Raw genomic sequence first — 16,718 nt, 5'->3', positions numbered from 1 at the left:
TTGCAGGCTCAGTGAGGCTTACATGCTAACCGTTAACGGCGTTAGCCGGTTCCGGTCTGAACAAATACAATTTATGAATGAATACAAGGTGATATTATGGTGGGTAAGATACATGTATGGTTGGTAGAATTGGGGGGAACTTAAAGAGGGAGAGGGGGAGGAAGAGTCGGGTAATGTCCATTACGGTCTTTGGTTAAGTTTTTTTTTTTTTTTTTTTTGTTACATTTGTACCCCGCGTTTTCCCACTCATGGCAGGCTCAATGCGGCTTACATGGTGCAATGGAGGGTTAAGTGACTTGCCCAGAGTCACAAGGAGCTGCCTGTGCCTGAAGTGGGAATCGAACTCAGTTCCTCAGTTCTCCAGGACCAGAGTCCACCACCCTAACCACTAGGCCACTCCTCCACTGTTGCTACTATTTGAGATTCCACTAGCAACATTCCATGTAGAAGTTGGCCCTTGCAGATCACCAATGTGGCCGCGCAGGCTTCTACATGGAATGTTGCTAGTGGAATAGCAACATTCCATGTAGAATCTCCAATAGTAGCAACATTCCATGTAGAATCTCCAATAGTATCTATTTTATTTTTGTTACGTTTGTACCCTGCGCTTTCCCACTCATGGCAGGCTCAATGCGGCTTACATGGGGCAATGGAGGGTTAAGTGACTTGCCCAGAGTCACAAGGAGCTGCCTGTGCCTGAAGTGGGAATCGAACTCAGTTCCTCAGGACCAAAGTCCACCACCCTAACCACTAGGCCACTCCTCCACTCCGTCGCTAGTGTCCGGGTAATTTTATGTAGCGTCGGTTTTCTATCGCTGGTATTGCTCGCCAGTGAAACTGAAGAGGATCTTCCCAGCAGCAGAGGATATGTGTTGAAGAGGCTGTGGAGAACGGGGAACCTTTTCCCGTATGTGGTGGACTTACCCAGTTGTAAAGAATCAGAGGGTCTTGATACCCTACAATTTATATATTTACTAGCCGTTGAGCCCGTAAAAACGGGCTGGTATTGGGGTTTTCCTTCCTTCCCCCTCCCCATGAGGTCGCCACTGCTACCGTTTCCCCCCCCCCCCCCCCCCCGGAGTCGCCACCATCCCTCCACCCGGCCCGGGCCCTCTCTCTCTCTGCTACTAAACTTACACATCCATTCGCCGGAATGCAGCACGCACATCAGCTGAGCTGCCGTCTGCCCTTCCTTCTCTGCCTGTGTCCCGCCCTCCTGTGACATAACGTCAGCGAGGGCGGGACACAGGCAGGGAAGGAAGGCCGACGGCAGCTCAGCTGATGTGCGTGCTGCGTTCCGGCGAATGGATGTGTAAGTTTTTAGTAGCGGAGAGAGGGCCCGGGCCGGGTGTGTGTGTGGGGGGTAACGGTAGCGGCGACCTCGGGTGGGCGGGTGGGGGGGGAGCGGTATCAACCTCGGCGGCACAGTTTCCCTCTCTGTCCCGCCCTCGTCATCACGTATTGACGCGGGGGCGGGACAGAGAGGGAAGTCTCTACTGCGCATTTGCGAGTGAGTCGGTCACTCGCCGTTTATATGTTTGATAATTAAAATAATACAGGGAGTGCAAACTTTTATAAATCAATGAATGCTAAGTTGTTTGCACAATTAGTTTGCGGGCCCGCAAACTAATTGTGCAAACAATTTAGCATTCATATAATTATAATTTGGGGCATCGTTTACTCTCTTTTTTTTTTTGTTCCGGGAGTTCTATTCATATATTAAAGTTTGCATTATTTTTAAAGTGGCAGTAGTAAGCAGATGACTTCCTGTATCGCCTGTACTTGACTTTTAATTTCTTTAAACGTTACTCTTAAGTGTCCTGTGTGTCATCTCATATTTTATTTGCACTTTTGGAGTAGTTTGCATATTTTCTTTATCTTAAAAGATTGGGGCCCTAAAAAGAGAAATTGGGAGGAGGACAGGGAGTTCCTTGAAGGAATTAGAAAAAAAACATTGGTGGTCCTTTTGCCTATTTGAATGCATGCCATCCTGGTCCAGAGATGCCAAGTTCCCCGCTTCCAGGCTGGAAGTTCTAGGCCAGTCCAGGTTTTGAACTTTGATCCCAAAACAGTGTGGGACTTGGGACTGCCTAATCCTGCTCATTGAACTGCAAGTCCCATAATGCACCAAGATGGAGGTGGTTTGAATTCTAGAACTGTCCCAATATCTCCAGCCTGGAACTGGGCAACTTTGCGCCTCTGTTGGTCTCTTGTATTTTATTCTTTAAATTTGTGAGTTTTTGTTGTATTTATGCTTTATATATCGCTATGTTACCTGTCTGGGGTTCTTTTCTGCAGGGCTTTTTTTGAGGGGGTACTTGGGGTACTGAGTACCGGCACCTTTTCCTTTGTCTGCTAAAATTGACCCATGGCCCCCCAAGTTTTAATGAAAGAGCTCAGGCTCTACACACCAATTCTGCCTTGTCATAGATTCTGTGACTGGTTGCAGGGGTCTGGCTATTGTGGGGTGGGTCCCTCAGTGTTCACCCCACCCCTGAAGGGTGGCCTGGCATTTGAGTACCGGCACCTTTTTCGCTAGAAAAAACGCGCTGCTTTTCTGACACAGTTTTTAAATAAGCTTTGTCATGATTTAGCAGTGAAAGTTTTTAGCTTTCAAAACAGATACAACACCAGGTTTGTTATTGATTAAGAACAGCTGAGTTTTGTGTATTTAAAAAATGTAAATTTATATATTGGTTGTATTGCAGTTTAAATGTTTTTATAATCGTAGAAATATTTTACAGCAGTGTAACGTTGACAGAATAACATTCTTGATCTTTAGCTCTTGGTATTTCATTCATTATAATGTTTATCAGGCACTAGTATTAGAAAAGGAGAGAAAAACCTCATAGCAACTTAGCATCAATTTCCAGCATAACTGCAATTCATTATAACTAAAATATATATATATATATATATATATATATATATATATATATATATATATATATATATATATAAATATCTTCCTTAATTCTTAACTTCAAGCCTGTCTAAAAAGCCTTGTGTATTTACAGAACAATTTGAAAGCTATTTTCTTACCCTTCTGGATAAGTCCAGACTGACAGGTTATGTCCCCCTATCAGTAAATGGAGACTTAAAAGATTCCGATGATATCAGTATAACAGGTGATGCAGCTAGGAATAGTCCCAGGATTTCTCTGCTTCCTGCAGATGGTACATGTTGACTGGTGCAGCAGGATTTCTTATGAACTAAGCGTTTTGCCAAGGTGCCTGCAGCTCCTGAATTTGAACCTTGGCTAGGCATTGCTTACAGGGATATTGGTCTATATATCTTTCTCTGGTTGAGTGCAGTGTGTCTTTGCCTCTGGGGCCCTGAGCTCTAGGCACAGGCTTCGCTTGTGAGGCCAGTCGACAGTGACCCGACGGGCATGAGTAGTATTCCCCTTCCCGCACCCCAGTTTATCCCCAGGACCTCCCTGCAAGAATTGAGGCAGTTTTTAGTTTAGCTTTTGTTTTTTTTTTCTCTGTTTTGCATTTGTATTTTCATAATTTTTCATGGAAACCTTACAATCCATGCACACAGCAGTTAGACCCATGAGAGTTCCTGAAGTCTCTGGACCTCTCGGAGACCTACTTCTATTTTGCCATCAGAACCAAGCACAAAAGATTCTTCACGTTTGTGTTTTCAGTCAGCTCTTCCAGTTTTGGGTGCTCTCGTTTGGTTTGGTGACAGCCTAAGAACCTTTTCCAAAGTTATGGTAGTCATGGTGGCCCACCTACACAAGCAATGTTCATGTCCATCTGTAATTGGACAATTGGTTGATTTGAATTGATTCTGAGATGAAGTTGAGATTGGCGACTGCTGAAGCGGCTGGACTGGGTAGTGAACTATGCCAAGAGTCATCTTGTAACCTAGCATAGTATGGTGTTTCTAACCCAGGAGTTCATGCTTAACCTCCAGGTGCAGAAAAAGTCCTGTGTGAAGAAGTGCCCCTCCCCAATTGCAGCAATACTCTAATGAAATATAGTAATACCTCTGTTTTCGTTGACTTCGGTTATCGTTGATTTTTTTTCCGTGAAAAATTTCTCTGATTTCGTCGGTGTGCCCACGTGACCTCGCTGCTAATTTTGCGAAAATGCGTTCTCCTGCTCAGTGTGGCGTTGTTTCTCACGTCTAGCCAAACAATTCCATTGCTTTCCAGTGTTCTTGTGGGTTTTTTTTTATTCATATGGAAATAATTGCCTCGGTTTTTGTCGGTTTCGGATTTCGCAGATTGTTTTCGGACGGATTATCGATGAAATCCGAGGTATCACTGTACCCTGGGCAAGAGCCCATATGAGCCCAATTCAGTGAGTGCTGCTGTTGTGCTAGTTTCCAAATTCCCAGCAATTTAAGGTTTGGCTCTGTACAGCAGAAGCTTAAAGCTAAGTCTGGCATGGTGGAACTCTTCATACCATTTCCTCAAGGGGATTCCCCTTGATCCTGCAGACTGGTTGATGCTTACTATGGATGAGAGTCTGGTGGGTTGGGATGTCCATTGTCTGGGTCATTTGGTACAGGGGCATTTGGTCTCCTGGAATAGCAAGACATCTGAAGGCCAGGGCCTTTCAGTTGGCACATTAGTACTTCTAGCTGCTCCGACAACAAAAGTTGGTCAAGGTGCTGATAGCCAATGCAAAGGCAGTGACTTACTCAACAAGCAAGGCAGGACCATAACTACAGTAGTGCTCTACATATAAGTTAAATTTGTTCTTGGGTGGAATAAGATCTGGTGGTGATCTTGAGGTATAGACAATATTCAAGTAGATTTTGTTAGTCATTCCCTGTATCCAGGGGAATTGAATCCCTTGGCTTTCATAGACTCCAGCAGGGGCCGGTCCTCATGAAGGATCCAGATCCCTTCTGGCTTTTGGCTTGGCCTTTGAGAGGTGGTGCGTGGAGGCTGCCATCCTTCCATGAATGTCTGGAAGGCTTTGAAGCTTTGTGTGTACGGAGCAGAAAATCTCTCTAAGGCATACAGATCTGCCATCAGTCCTGGCCTTTTTTGCAGTAGGGTCTTGACCTGGTCCTAACCCTTAATTTCCTAAAGGTTCAGGTGGTGGTTGTCTTGTTTCAGAGGTAGGATTGATATTATTTATTATTATTTATTTGGATTTTGCTCACACCTTTTTCAGTAGTAGCTCAAGGTAAGTTACATTCAGATACACCAGGTATTTCTCTGTCCCTGTAGGGCTCACAATCTAATTTTGTACCTGAGGCAATGGAAGGTTAAGTGACTTGCCCAAGATCACAAGGAGTGTGGGATTTGAACTGGCCACCTCTGGATGTCAAGACTGGTGCTCTAACCACTCCTCCACTCTCGATAGGCTTTCTCTTGCTGTGCAGCTGGATGTGGGCCATTACTTTCTTTTGATCTTTTTTTTTTTTTTTTGCAGGCAGTTGAACAAATTCAGCCCCGATTGTGAGGAGTAGTGCCTGTTTGGGTCCTCATTTTTCTCCTCAGGGCTCTTGTCAAGCTGCCTTTTTAGCCTTTGAAGTACAAATCTTTGCTGAAGGATTTGTCATTGAAAACAGTCTTTAGTGGCCATTTTTTTTCAGCCAGGAGAGTATCCAAATTACAGGCTCTTTCTTGTAGGGATCCTTATGTGTACTTTTTTTGGCCGACTCTATTTCCATTAGAACAGTAGCACCCCTCCCCCCAGCCTGGTGGGATAAAGCTTTGATGCATCCCATCACTCTGGTTGGGCTAGCAAGGTGATAGGAAATCAGTAATAGTGACATTTCTCCTTTTCCTTAAGTCAGTGGTTCCCAAACCTAGTCCAGGAGGCACCCCAGCCAGTCAGGTTTTCAGGATATCCACAATGAGTATTCATGAGGTAGATTTGCATGAGGTGGAGGCAGTGTATGCAAATATCTTATGAATATTCATTGTGGATAACCTAAAAACCTAACTGGCTGGGGAGCCTCCTGGACCATGTTTGGGAACCACTGCCTTGTCCTCCTAGACCAGTCCAGGACCCACCCAGGAAGACTGGGCTGCCCTTTCTTCATTATACATAGTTTTCTTTAACCTTTTGGGGTCTCCAGAAGGTTCCCTGGTTGATAATGGATTCCATGTGTATATAGGCTCCTTAAATTCTTAGCATTAGCGTTCTTGGAATATTCTTAACTGCACCACCTACTATACTGATGATGTAATTGGAATCTTCAAGTCTCTGCTTCCATCTGCTGCTGATGTGGGGGGGGGGGGGGGGGGGGAGGACATAGCTCCTTAGTCTGAACTGAATTTACCAGAACTCAAGGAAAGGAACTTACTAATTAAGGTTACGTTTCTTAATCTTGTATCCCTAGGATTTAAACTTTATTTCTGGTTCTGTGTTTCTTTAATGCTTTTACAGATTTGAAACAAGAAATAATTTTCTTTTTTTTTTTCCCCTCCAGGTTTGATGAGCAGAAGGGGAGCGCAGCATGGAACAAAATACAAGATACATCACTGGGCACGGTCTCCGATACCTTTTTTTTTCATTTCCTTGATGTGTTTCTGGTTTAGTGATCATTTCTAAAGGATTATTCTCCTTTCTGGAAATATTTGAAAATTAAAATCAATTTCTGATTGGAAAGAGTGGACTTTGTTTTTAAGGGTTGTGTACATCATGGGCGACATGGCAAACAATTCAGTAGCTTACAGTGGTGTAAAGAATTCTGTAAATGAAGCAAATCATAAAGGAGATTTTGGAATCACTCTCAAGGAGCTCCGTGCTCTTATGGAACTGCGATCCACAGATGCATTACACAAAATACAGGAGTGTTATGGAGATGTCTATGGAATTTGTTCAAGGTTGAAAACATCGCCACATGAAGGTAAGGTCATTCTTGACCAGCACTTGCAGTGAAAGTGTGTCATTTTGTGTAAGGTGAGAAACGGTGGATTGTGCAAGCTGAGTGGTCTTCTAAATAAGTGGATTAATTCACTTTGTACAAGGGGTCTCAGTACCTTTGTAAAGGCGAGGTATGTTCAATATGTTAATCTCTTCGATTTGTGTAAATTCTTTTTTTTTTTTGCATGCTGGTTAGTGAAGTATTTGGATTCCGTTTTCAAATCTGCAAGTACTTAAAAAAATTTTGACATCCTATTTCAGATGATTTGTGTTAGGTTAGTTGTCAGGTTGTGCTACCCTAAATCATGGGTTAATGTAGAATTGCACAAATATTAAATAGATGAGAATCGATGACCACCATCTTTTTCTAGACGATTGGTTAAATTCATATTTACAGTGCTTTTTTAGGATGAAGGTCACATTTTACTTTTTATAAAGTTGTTATGGAATCTAGCTCACTTCTTCATTATTCTTACAAAAGAAGCATTAAGATCCAAAGATTATTTTATTGAAAGCCCTATGTTACATCACTTTCCAGAATTTTTAAAAGAAAATGTATTTACCATATATACTTGACTAAGTTGAGAAATTGAGGATAAAAATGCTTTTTTAAAAAAAACCCAAAACCCTGGGATCAACTTATAATCCCCACCCCCACCTCTGTATGTCAATCTCTTCCCCCCCCCCCCCCCCCCGCCAACTTCTTGTACCTTCAGATCGCTGCTTCCATACAGCACCGCCACTGCAGCGGTACAGCAATCAGCTCCAGAACTTGTCTTCTGACTCATTTTGCTCCCTCTGACTCGACCTCTACTGCCGCATGGGTGACACAGGTCAGAGGTCGTGCTCTGGATTAGATCGCAGGAGGCCTAGCTATACCGCTGTATTGTTGGTGCTGTATAGGAGCAGAGATTTGAAGGTAAACAGTGGGGACCAATGAAAAAGATGTTTGAGGGGCGCAGTAGAGAGAGCATGGTGGATCGAGGGGGAGGGGGAAGCAGAGGGGGCATGTTGTGTGGTAGGGTGTGTGTGTGTGCGTCATTCTTTTTTGTTTATAGGTTTGGCTTATCCATGGGTCACACAAGTTTTGCCCATTTTTAGTCCCCGAACTGCCCTCGACTTACCCATGAGATGACTTTTTGTTGAGTGTAAATGGTAATTTTGCCAGCCTGGTGGCTCAGTAGATGCTGTCATGTAGATATGAACCTAGGTTTGAATCCCAGCTCAGAACTTTTGTGCATCAGGTTGTCTGCGTTGGTTTTGAAGGTAGCATTTCACGGTTGGGGTTGGGGGGGGGGGTGGGGGAGAGGTGTTAATCATCTTTCCTGCATTGACCCTAGCTGAGGACTGTTTACAATGCCTGTATTAAAGTAAATTGGGAGAAGAGATGAAATAAGAGAAATCCCAGGGATTTGTGAATGAAGACTTGGGTCTTACCTTAATTCCAGTTGATCTGTAAGCCCCAAAGAACATGAGGAAAAAATTTTATTTAAGCCCTGAAAATCCAAGGACAGCATTTTTTTTTTCAGGGAGACTGTGTGTGTGTTAGTTTTAAATGGTTTGTCCATTTGCCTCTTTTAGCCAGTTTACTATTTAGTTTATCATAACTGATGACTATTTACTTGCTTAAATACTTTGTTTCCTTCTGGTAGCCTTTTACTATAGGGAGAAGTAGAGAGATGGGATTGGGAGATGATGCTGTTCACCTGGGGTTTGGGGGAGGGGAGTCAGACCAGACTGGGGTGGCGGAGATGCTGCACCAGTGGAGGGAGGGAGATACCGAACTGAGGAGGGGGAGACAGAGGGACAAGATGGATGATCAGCAAGGAGAGAGAAGAAATGTGAAATGGACAGCAGATCCTGGCAGGAAAATTAGAAAGAATACAGGGAAAAGCAGAATAAAGACACTGGGACCAAAGTATATGGAAAAATAAAACGCTCAGACAACAAAGGTAGAAAAATGCTGGAATTCATTAATTGGAATATGTCAGCTTTGGCAAATATAGGGATAGCTAATTTAAGTTTGGTAGTGGAGGTCTACAAGATATGCACGAAAGCTAGCTCTGAATATTCTTTCCTTTTAATATTATACCTTGCATGCAAAGTCTTTCTTTTCTTTTTTTGTTCTATTTACCACTAATTCAGGTTCCTAACTGTTCCCTATTTCACACTTTTTTTTTTAAATCAGTTTCAGGAAAGATTAACTATTTGGCTACATCCTGTTTATCTGCCTGCTTTGATGTTGATTGACAGATAAGATATGAACCTCCTACTTTAACAAAGCTTGTTTCTATTGTTGAACTAGGTAGTACAGCTTGTTCCCTTGCAATGAACAAGTTAATTGGGGGAGTACCAACCTTCCTGGCAGGGTTGCCAGATGGGCGGTTTTCCCGCCCAATTGGGCGGTTTTCCACAACCCGCCGCGGGAAATTTTTGCCCGCGGCGGGTTGCGGTTTTTTGGGCTGCTTTTTGGGCTACAGGGCGGTTTTTTGGGCGGCTTTTTCGGCCGCGGGGGGCGGGGTTAGTGACTGTTTGGGCGGGGTTAGTGATGTTTTGGGCGGGGTTAGTGACGTGGGAGGCGGGGGCGATGACGGGGAGGCGGGGCCAGTGATGGGGGAGGCGGGGCCGGTGACGGCGGGGGCGGGGTGATGACGCGGGGATGGGGGTGTCAGGGGCGGGGTTTGAGTTTGGGCGGGTTTTGGGCGGTTTTTATGCTGGATTGGGTGGGAAAAAAATTTTCCACCTGGCAACACTGCTTCCTGGTCAGTTAAGGGTTATTTCACTGACTCCTTTGTCTCCTGCAGTGTATTTGATTTTCCCCAAAACAGATACCTTCATTCTTTATGCTTCAAGGCTAGTGTGGTGCTCTGTTTTACTGTCTCAGAAATAGTTGAAAATCGGTTCTCTGTTTGAGCCCTTAGCCCTGCCTGTTGTTAAACTTTATAGATTCATCTGGTTAACGTGTGCATGAAAATAGCTTACTCAAATTGGATTAAACCTCTTCAGTTTACTTTTGCATTATTCTTCTGTGCCAAAATATTTTTGAGCAAAGTAGAAAAGAATTAAATGTGTGTAAATGTATAAATGTATCTTATACATTGCTGTTTGATATAGAACACTCCTGTGTGTATGTAGGGGTATGTGTGTGTGTGTGTGTGTGTGTGTGTATGTATAACTGAAACTAGACTCTATGATTTCTGCTGAAACCAAATCTGTAATTGAAATTGGCCACTCAGTTTCGGTACAAACCAAAAACAAATTTGCTCACCCCCACTGGCTGCAGTCCCCTCCTGGGCGTACCTCATCGGTGGGTAGTGGGCGCAGGAGCCTCCCCACTCGCCCCTGCACCTGGCCCATTCCAGTAGAAATGAATGCTGAGACCTCCTGTGGCAGGCCTTGCAAGACTGCTGCAGGAGATCCCAGTAGAACCAGCCTGCGCATGAGACTCCTGCCTGGAGGCAGGGATAGTGCTGGGCAGACTTATACGGTCTGTGCCAGAGCCGGTGGTTGGGAGGCGGGGATAGTGCTGGGCAGACTTATATGGTCTGTGCCAGAGCCGGTGGTTGGGAGGCGGGGATAGTGCTGGGCAGACTTATACGGTCTGTGCCAGAGCCGGTGGTTGGGAGGCGGGGATAGTGCTGGGCAGACTTATACGGTCTGTGCCAGAGCCGGTGGTTGGGAGGCGGGGATAGTGCTGGGCAGACTTATACGGTCTGTGCCAGAGCCGGTGGTTGGGAGGCGGGGATAGTGCTGGGCAGACTTATACAGCCTGTGCCAGAGCTGGTGGTTGGGAGGCGGGGCTGGTGGTTGGGATGCGGGGATAGTGCTGGGCAGACTTATACGGTCTGTGCCAGAGCCGGTGGTTGGGAGGCGGGGATAGTGCTGGGCAGACTTATACGATCTGTGCCATGAAGAGCATAGGTACAAATCAAAGTAGGGTATACACAAAAAGTAGCACACATGAGTTGTCTTGTTGGGCAGACTGGATGGACCGTGCAGGTCTTTTTCTGCCGTCATCTACTATGTTACTATAGTAACATAGTAGATGACGGCAGAAAAAGACCTGCACGGTCCATCCAGTCTGCCCAAGAAATGTGCCACTTTTTTGTGTATACCTTACCTTGATTTGTACCTGTCTTTTTCAGGGCACAGACCGTACAAGTCTGCCCAGCACTATCCCCGCCTCCCACCTTCAGCTCTGGCACAGACCGTATAAGTCTGCCCAGCACTATCCCCGCTCTTTCATTATTGGCTGGTGCGTGATTTCATCCGCAAGAGAGCTCGGGAGGAACTGGGCTTAGCAGAAACAGCATTAGAATGAGCTCTCTGGGGTGGGGGAGAGAGAAGGGGTAGTGTTTCTCGTCTTTAGCTTTACTATCATACACTAACCCCAACTTCATTACACTTGTTGATCGGAGGATGCAATACAAACACACAGGCTCCTCCTGCCTGTGTGTTGGTTCCAGTCTCTGTTGCAGGTGGTACCAGCCAATTCTATCTCAGTAGCTATTGTTATAGAGCAGTGGCACTGGGCAAGAACAAGTGGGATTCGTTCTGCCCCAGAAGAGGACAGTAGACCACCAGGGCTTCAAGCAGGCCTGGGGGACGGGGGATGAGGAGTTTCGCTTTCAGCCGAAAATGCCCAATTTGGGGCCTGTTTCAGTGCCAAAACCAAAATTTGGCTAACTTCTAGTATACATGTATTTGTGTTTACATTTATGTTCGCCCTTCTTGCATGTGTAGCCTAGGAATCAAATCCACTATTTTCTGTTGTCAGAAGCATTCCTAGGGCTCTGAAACTGCAGACCTGAAACACAAGTTCACTGGGAGATTTAGCATTATTCAGATTTAGCTCATGCCTTTTTGGCAGACACTCAAGGCAGGTTCCATTCGGGTATGCTAGGTATTTCTCTGTCCATGGAGGACTACTGCTGAGGCCAAGGAAGGTTCAGTCTGAATAAACATTATTAGGATTGGAACACTTGTTTCGCTGGCTTTTTAATTCTGTATTCTAGCCTATAGCTGTAGGCTTTTCCTTCACACCATTATAACGTGTAGACTGCAGTTTTGTCACCTTTTCTATTCTTTTTTTTCAATTATTTATCTGAGTTGGCTTGTTAATGAGCACTCTTTTAATATCCTACAAATACTACTTATATACTCTGACTAATTTCAGTTCTGTATTTTGTTTGGGTTTATTAACCACCTTAAATGAAGAGATTCTCGCAAGGCAGTGTATAGCAGGCACAGCTTGGCATAAATCTTACAATTTTATTTAAAAAAAAAAATGAAATGATCAAACATAAGTATAAATACAGTCAATAAGATGAACTTGGAGTTGGCCCATTGAATCCTAGAAATAGGAAAAAGTGCACAGTAGAAATTCATATAATGAGAATATAAATGGCAGCTGAGTACAAATGATACATCATAATAGGAAGCATGGAAAGCATTTTCGTGTAACATAGATGACTAGTAAAAAAAAGCCCCGTTTCTGATGCAAATGAAACGGGGGCTAGCAAGGTTTTCTTCTGTGTGCATGTGGGAGTGTGTGTGTCCCTGCCCTCTGCCATTTCTCCCTTCCCCTGTGCTGTCTGTCCCCTCCCCCCTTGGAGTCGAGTCCTTCAGTGTTAAGTTTCCTGCTGTGCTGTGTTTGTGTTACAGAGATAGTGAGGGCTTCTGCCCTCTCTCCCCTCCCCCATCTGAGTCCTTCACTGTTACAGAGAGAGCGATTTAATTTCGTGCTTTGCTGTGTTTTCCTTCACTGTTTGTGTTACAGAGAGAGCGAGGGCGGGGCAGACACTCATGGGGAAACCGGATATCTCTTCCCCTTCACACTTCCGGCTGGAGGCTTCATTTAGAACGTTGGTGGTGCCTTTTATATATAGAGATATTCACGATGTCAGCACAATACAAATGAAACACAGTAATAAGCATATGTTGGAGGATAGAAGCAATAATGTCACCACAGTAAAACTGACGCATCTGAATATGAATTGCGTTAGAACAATCAATAATGGAGATGATGCTTCTAATGTAATGCTTGATTGTCTCTTAAGGAGGTCATTAGTAAGCAGTGCTTTATTAATTAAAGTTGACTTCAAGTCCTGAACATTGTGTATTCATTTAGAGGTTTATGCTGTGGTGGGAAGGAATTGAAGCTTTCCTCTTAATAGAAAATTGTCAGTGAAGATACTACATTCTCATCTACCCCTTGAATGACCACCCTGCACTTGTGATTGCTTAATGCAGTATAATAAATAGTGTGTGTGTGAACCAAAAGAAAAAAAGCAGATCAAAAAAGACAAAAAAAAATAGAAGAGGGTAACAGAAGTGGTTTATTACAAGGTTACCCGACGTGGCCACGTTTCAGGCTGCGTCAGGGGTCAAAAAAACTACAAAATAAAAATACATAATAAATAAAACATATCACATGGAGGGGCATAATCGAACGCCCATCTCCATGGGCGTCTGTCTCTGAGAACGGGTACGTGAAGGGGCGGGACAAACCGTATTTTGGAAAAAAAATGGGCGTCCATCCTTTTTCCGATAATATGGTTTGTGCCAGCCAAATACATCGGATTTGTGCGGATCCGAGCTGGGCGGTATCGGTTTTCAGCGATAATGGAAACCGAAGGCGCCCAGCTCAAAAACGAACAAATCCAAAGCATTGGGTCGTGGGAGGGGCCAGGATTCGTAGTGCACTGGTCCCCCTCACATGCCAGGACACCAACCGGGCAACCTAGGGAGCATTTGTAACAATTAAAAAAAAAAGTTAACTACCTCTGAAGTCCATAGCTCTCTTCCCTTGGGTGCTGAGCCCCCCAAATCCCCCCCAAAACCCACTCCTCACAACTCTACACCATTACCATAGCACTTATGGCTGAAGGGGGGCACCTAGATGTGGGTGCAGTGGGCCTTGGGGGTGGTCTGGAGGGCTCCCATTTACCACCACAAGTGTAACAGGTGGGGGGGGGGGGGGCCTGGGTCCACCTGGCTTAAGTCCACTGCACCCACTAACAAACTGCTCCAGGCACCTGCATACTGCTGTGATGGAGCTGGGTATGACATTTGAGGCTGGCATACAGGCTGGAAAAAAGTTGTTAAAGTTGTTTTTTGGGGGTGGGAGGGGGTTAGTGACCACTGGGGGAGTCAGGTGTGGTCATCCCCGATTCCCTCCGGTGGTCAACTGGTCATTTAGGACACTTTTGTGGGACTTGTTCGTGAAAAAAAAGGGTCCAAAAAAGTGACCCAAATTCGCGCTAAAAACGCCTTCCTTTTTTCAATTATCGGCTGAGGACGCCCATCTCTCCTCGGCCGATAAACACGCCCCCGTCCCGCCTTCACCACGCCTCCGACACGCCCCCGTCAACTTTGGCCGTTTCCGCGACAGACTGCTGTTGAAGACACCCAAAATCGGCTTTTCATTATACCAATTTGGCCGCCCATGGGAGAAAGACGCCCATCTCCCGATTTGGGTCAAAACATGGGCCTCTTTCTCTTTCGAAAATAAGCCGGATAGTATATTACAATAAAATATTTTTTCTTTTGGTTCACTATTTCTGTGGCAGATCTTTGCCTTTTTTTTTTGTTTTTGTATATGTGTGTGCCAATTTTGCTAACTCAACTACCAGGCGAGCATATGATACAATCTCCATGACCTATTGATATTTCACTTATAGATTGGTGTGGTCATCACTCATTTGGCCACCAGTTGTTAGACCTAGTATGGTACCTGTCACCTGGATATTCTTTAACTCGTCTGTTGCCATTGGTGATAGTTACTTCAATATTCACACTTGGTTTACTTTATATATACCATTGATTTTATGTTTAGCCATATTGGTTGTACTGACCATTGTCATTGTATACTATAGTGCTTTCTCATAAGTGATTTTTGCTTTTTTTTTTTTTTTTTCATGTATATAGACCTTTCGTTTATGTTTTTACTAGCCGTTGAGGCCGTAAAAACGGGCTGGTATTGGGGTTTTCCTTCCTTCCTTCCCCCTCCCCCCCTGAGGTCGCCACTGCTACCGTTCCCCCCCCCCCCCCCGGAGTCGCCGCCGCCGCCATCCCTCCACCCGGCCCGGGCCCTCTCTCTCTCCGCTACTAAACTTACACATCCATTCGCCGGAACGCAGCACCCACATCAGCTGAGCTGCCGTCGACCCTTCCTTCTCTGCCTGTGTCCCGCCCTCCTGTGACGTAACGTCAGCGAGGGCGGGACACAGGCAATGGATGTGTAAGTTTAGTAGCGGAGAGAGGGCCCGGGCTGGGTGTGGGTGTGTGTGTGTGTGTGTGGGGGTAACGGTAGCGGAGACCGCGGGTGGGGGGGGAGCGGTATCAACCTCGGCGGCGCAGTTTCCCTCTCTGTCCCGCCCTCATCATCACGTATTGACGCGGGGGCGGGACAGAGAGGGAAGTCTCTACTGCGCATTTGCGAGTGAGTCGGTCACTCACCGTTTATATGTTTGATTCTCTGCCTGTGTCCCGCCCTCCTGTGACGTAACGTCAGCGAGGGCGGGACACAGGCAATGGATGTGTACGTTTAGTAGCGGAGAGAGGGCCTGGGCCGGGTGTGTGTGTGTGTGGGGGGGGGGTAACGGTAGCGGAGACCGCGGGTGGGGGGGGAGCGGTATCAACCTCGGCGGCGCAGTTTCCCTCTCTGTCCCGCCCTCGTCATCACATATTGACGCGGGGGCGGGACAGAGAGGGAAGTCTCTACTGCGCATTTGCGAGTGAGTCGGTCACTCGCCGTTTATATGTTTGATCAGTTTATGGAGCACTTTTAATATGAAAATAGAGAGACCACGTCAATCACTATAAACCCAAAACTCTTAACAGAGATGATGGTTCATTGAAATATTTCAACAGTTTAATAAAGCCACCAAATAATTTTATAGCAAACTCAAAACTTTTCAATATATTTATTAAATTGTATGTTGGATATCATACTTTATTCTATTTGGATCATATACACCTGCCGTTTGGAATTCAATCGATTAGTCCCCAATTTTTTTAATAAGCCGTTCAAAAGAATTTGAGATTTATCTGTTATCAATGAGTTATCAATCAAATCAAGTCCTGATGCCAACATTTCAGCACCTTCTATGCGTTTATCAAGGGAACCTTGTGACTCAACATGTTTAAATATTTATTTAAAATTTAAAATGAAGAAACGAAATGTGACTGAAGAGCAGATAAATGCAGGGGTTTTTTTTGATTGGTTTATTAATAACTAGTAAAAAAGCCCCGTTTCTGATGCAAATGAAACGGGGGCTAGCAATGTTTTCTTCTGTGTGCATGTGGGAGTGTGTGTGTCCCTGCCCTCTGGCCTCTCTCCCCTCCCCCCTCCGAGTCCTTCACTGTTACAGAGCCAGCGATTTGATTTCGTGCTCTGCTGTTTTCCTTCACTGACTGTGTTACAGAGAGGGCGGGGCAGACACTCATAGGGAAACCGGATATCTCGCCCCCTTCACACTTCCGGCTGGAGGCTTCATAGAACGTTGGTGTTGCTTTTTATATAGAGAGATGGTGGAAATGATTATACAGTCGTTTTGAATACAGTGATATCAAAAGGAATAAATTGCCCCAATATATAATTTAATGAATATATAGAAACACAGTTTCAAGTTTGCTATAAATTATTCAGTGGTTTTATTAAATTAAAAGATTTCAGTGAATCACCTTTTTTGTTAAGAGTACTTTTTCAATCTCTCTATATAAAAGGCAACACCAACGTTCTATGAAGCCTTCAGCTGGAAGTGTGAAGGGGGTGAGAGATCCGGTTTCCCTATGAGTGTCTGCCCCGCCCTCTCTGTAACATAGTCAGTGAAGGAAAACAGCAGAGCACGAAATCAAATCGCTGGCTCTGTA

At 44.9% G+C, this 16,718-nt stretch overlaps 1 protein-coding gene across 2 annotated transcripts in view; it reads left to right on the top strand.

Moving 5' to 3' along the window:
* Nucleotides 1-16,718, top strand: part of ATP2B1 (ATPase plasma membrane Ca2+ transporting 1) — a 226,354-nt gene that overhangs the window by 60,552 nt on the left and 149,084 nt on the right. For both annotated transcript variants that reach the window (XM_030215571.1, XM_030215572.1), the window contains exon 2: nt 6,406-6,825. In XM_030215571.1, the coding sequence (XP_030071431.1) occupies nt 6,618-6,825 (208 nt within the window). In that variant the 5' untranslated portion in view covers nt 6,406-6,617. The remainder of the gene's footprint in view (nt 1-6,405; nt 6,826-16,718) is intronic.

This window comes from Microcaecilia unicolor, chromosome 9 (genome assembly GCF_901765095.1).
Source record: "Microcaecilia unicolor chromosome 9, aMicUni1.1, whole genome shotgun sequence".
Taxonomy (NCBI): domain Eukaryota; kingdom Metazoa; phylum Chordata; class Amphibia; order Gymnophiona; family Siphonopidae; genus Microcaecilia; species Microcaecilia unicolor.
This window is presented reverse-complemented; position numbering and strand designations above follow the sequence as displayed.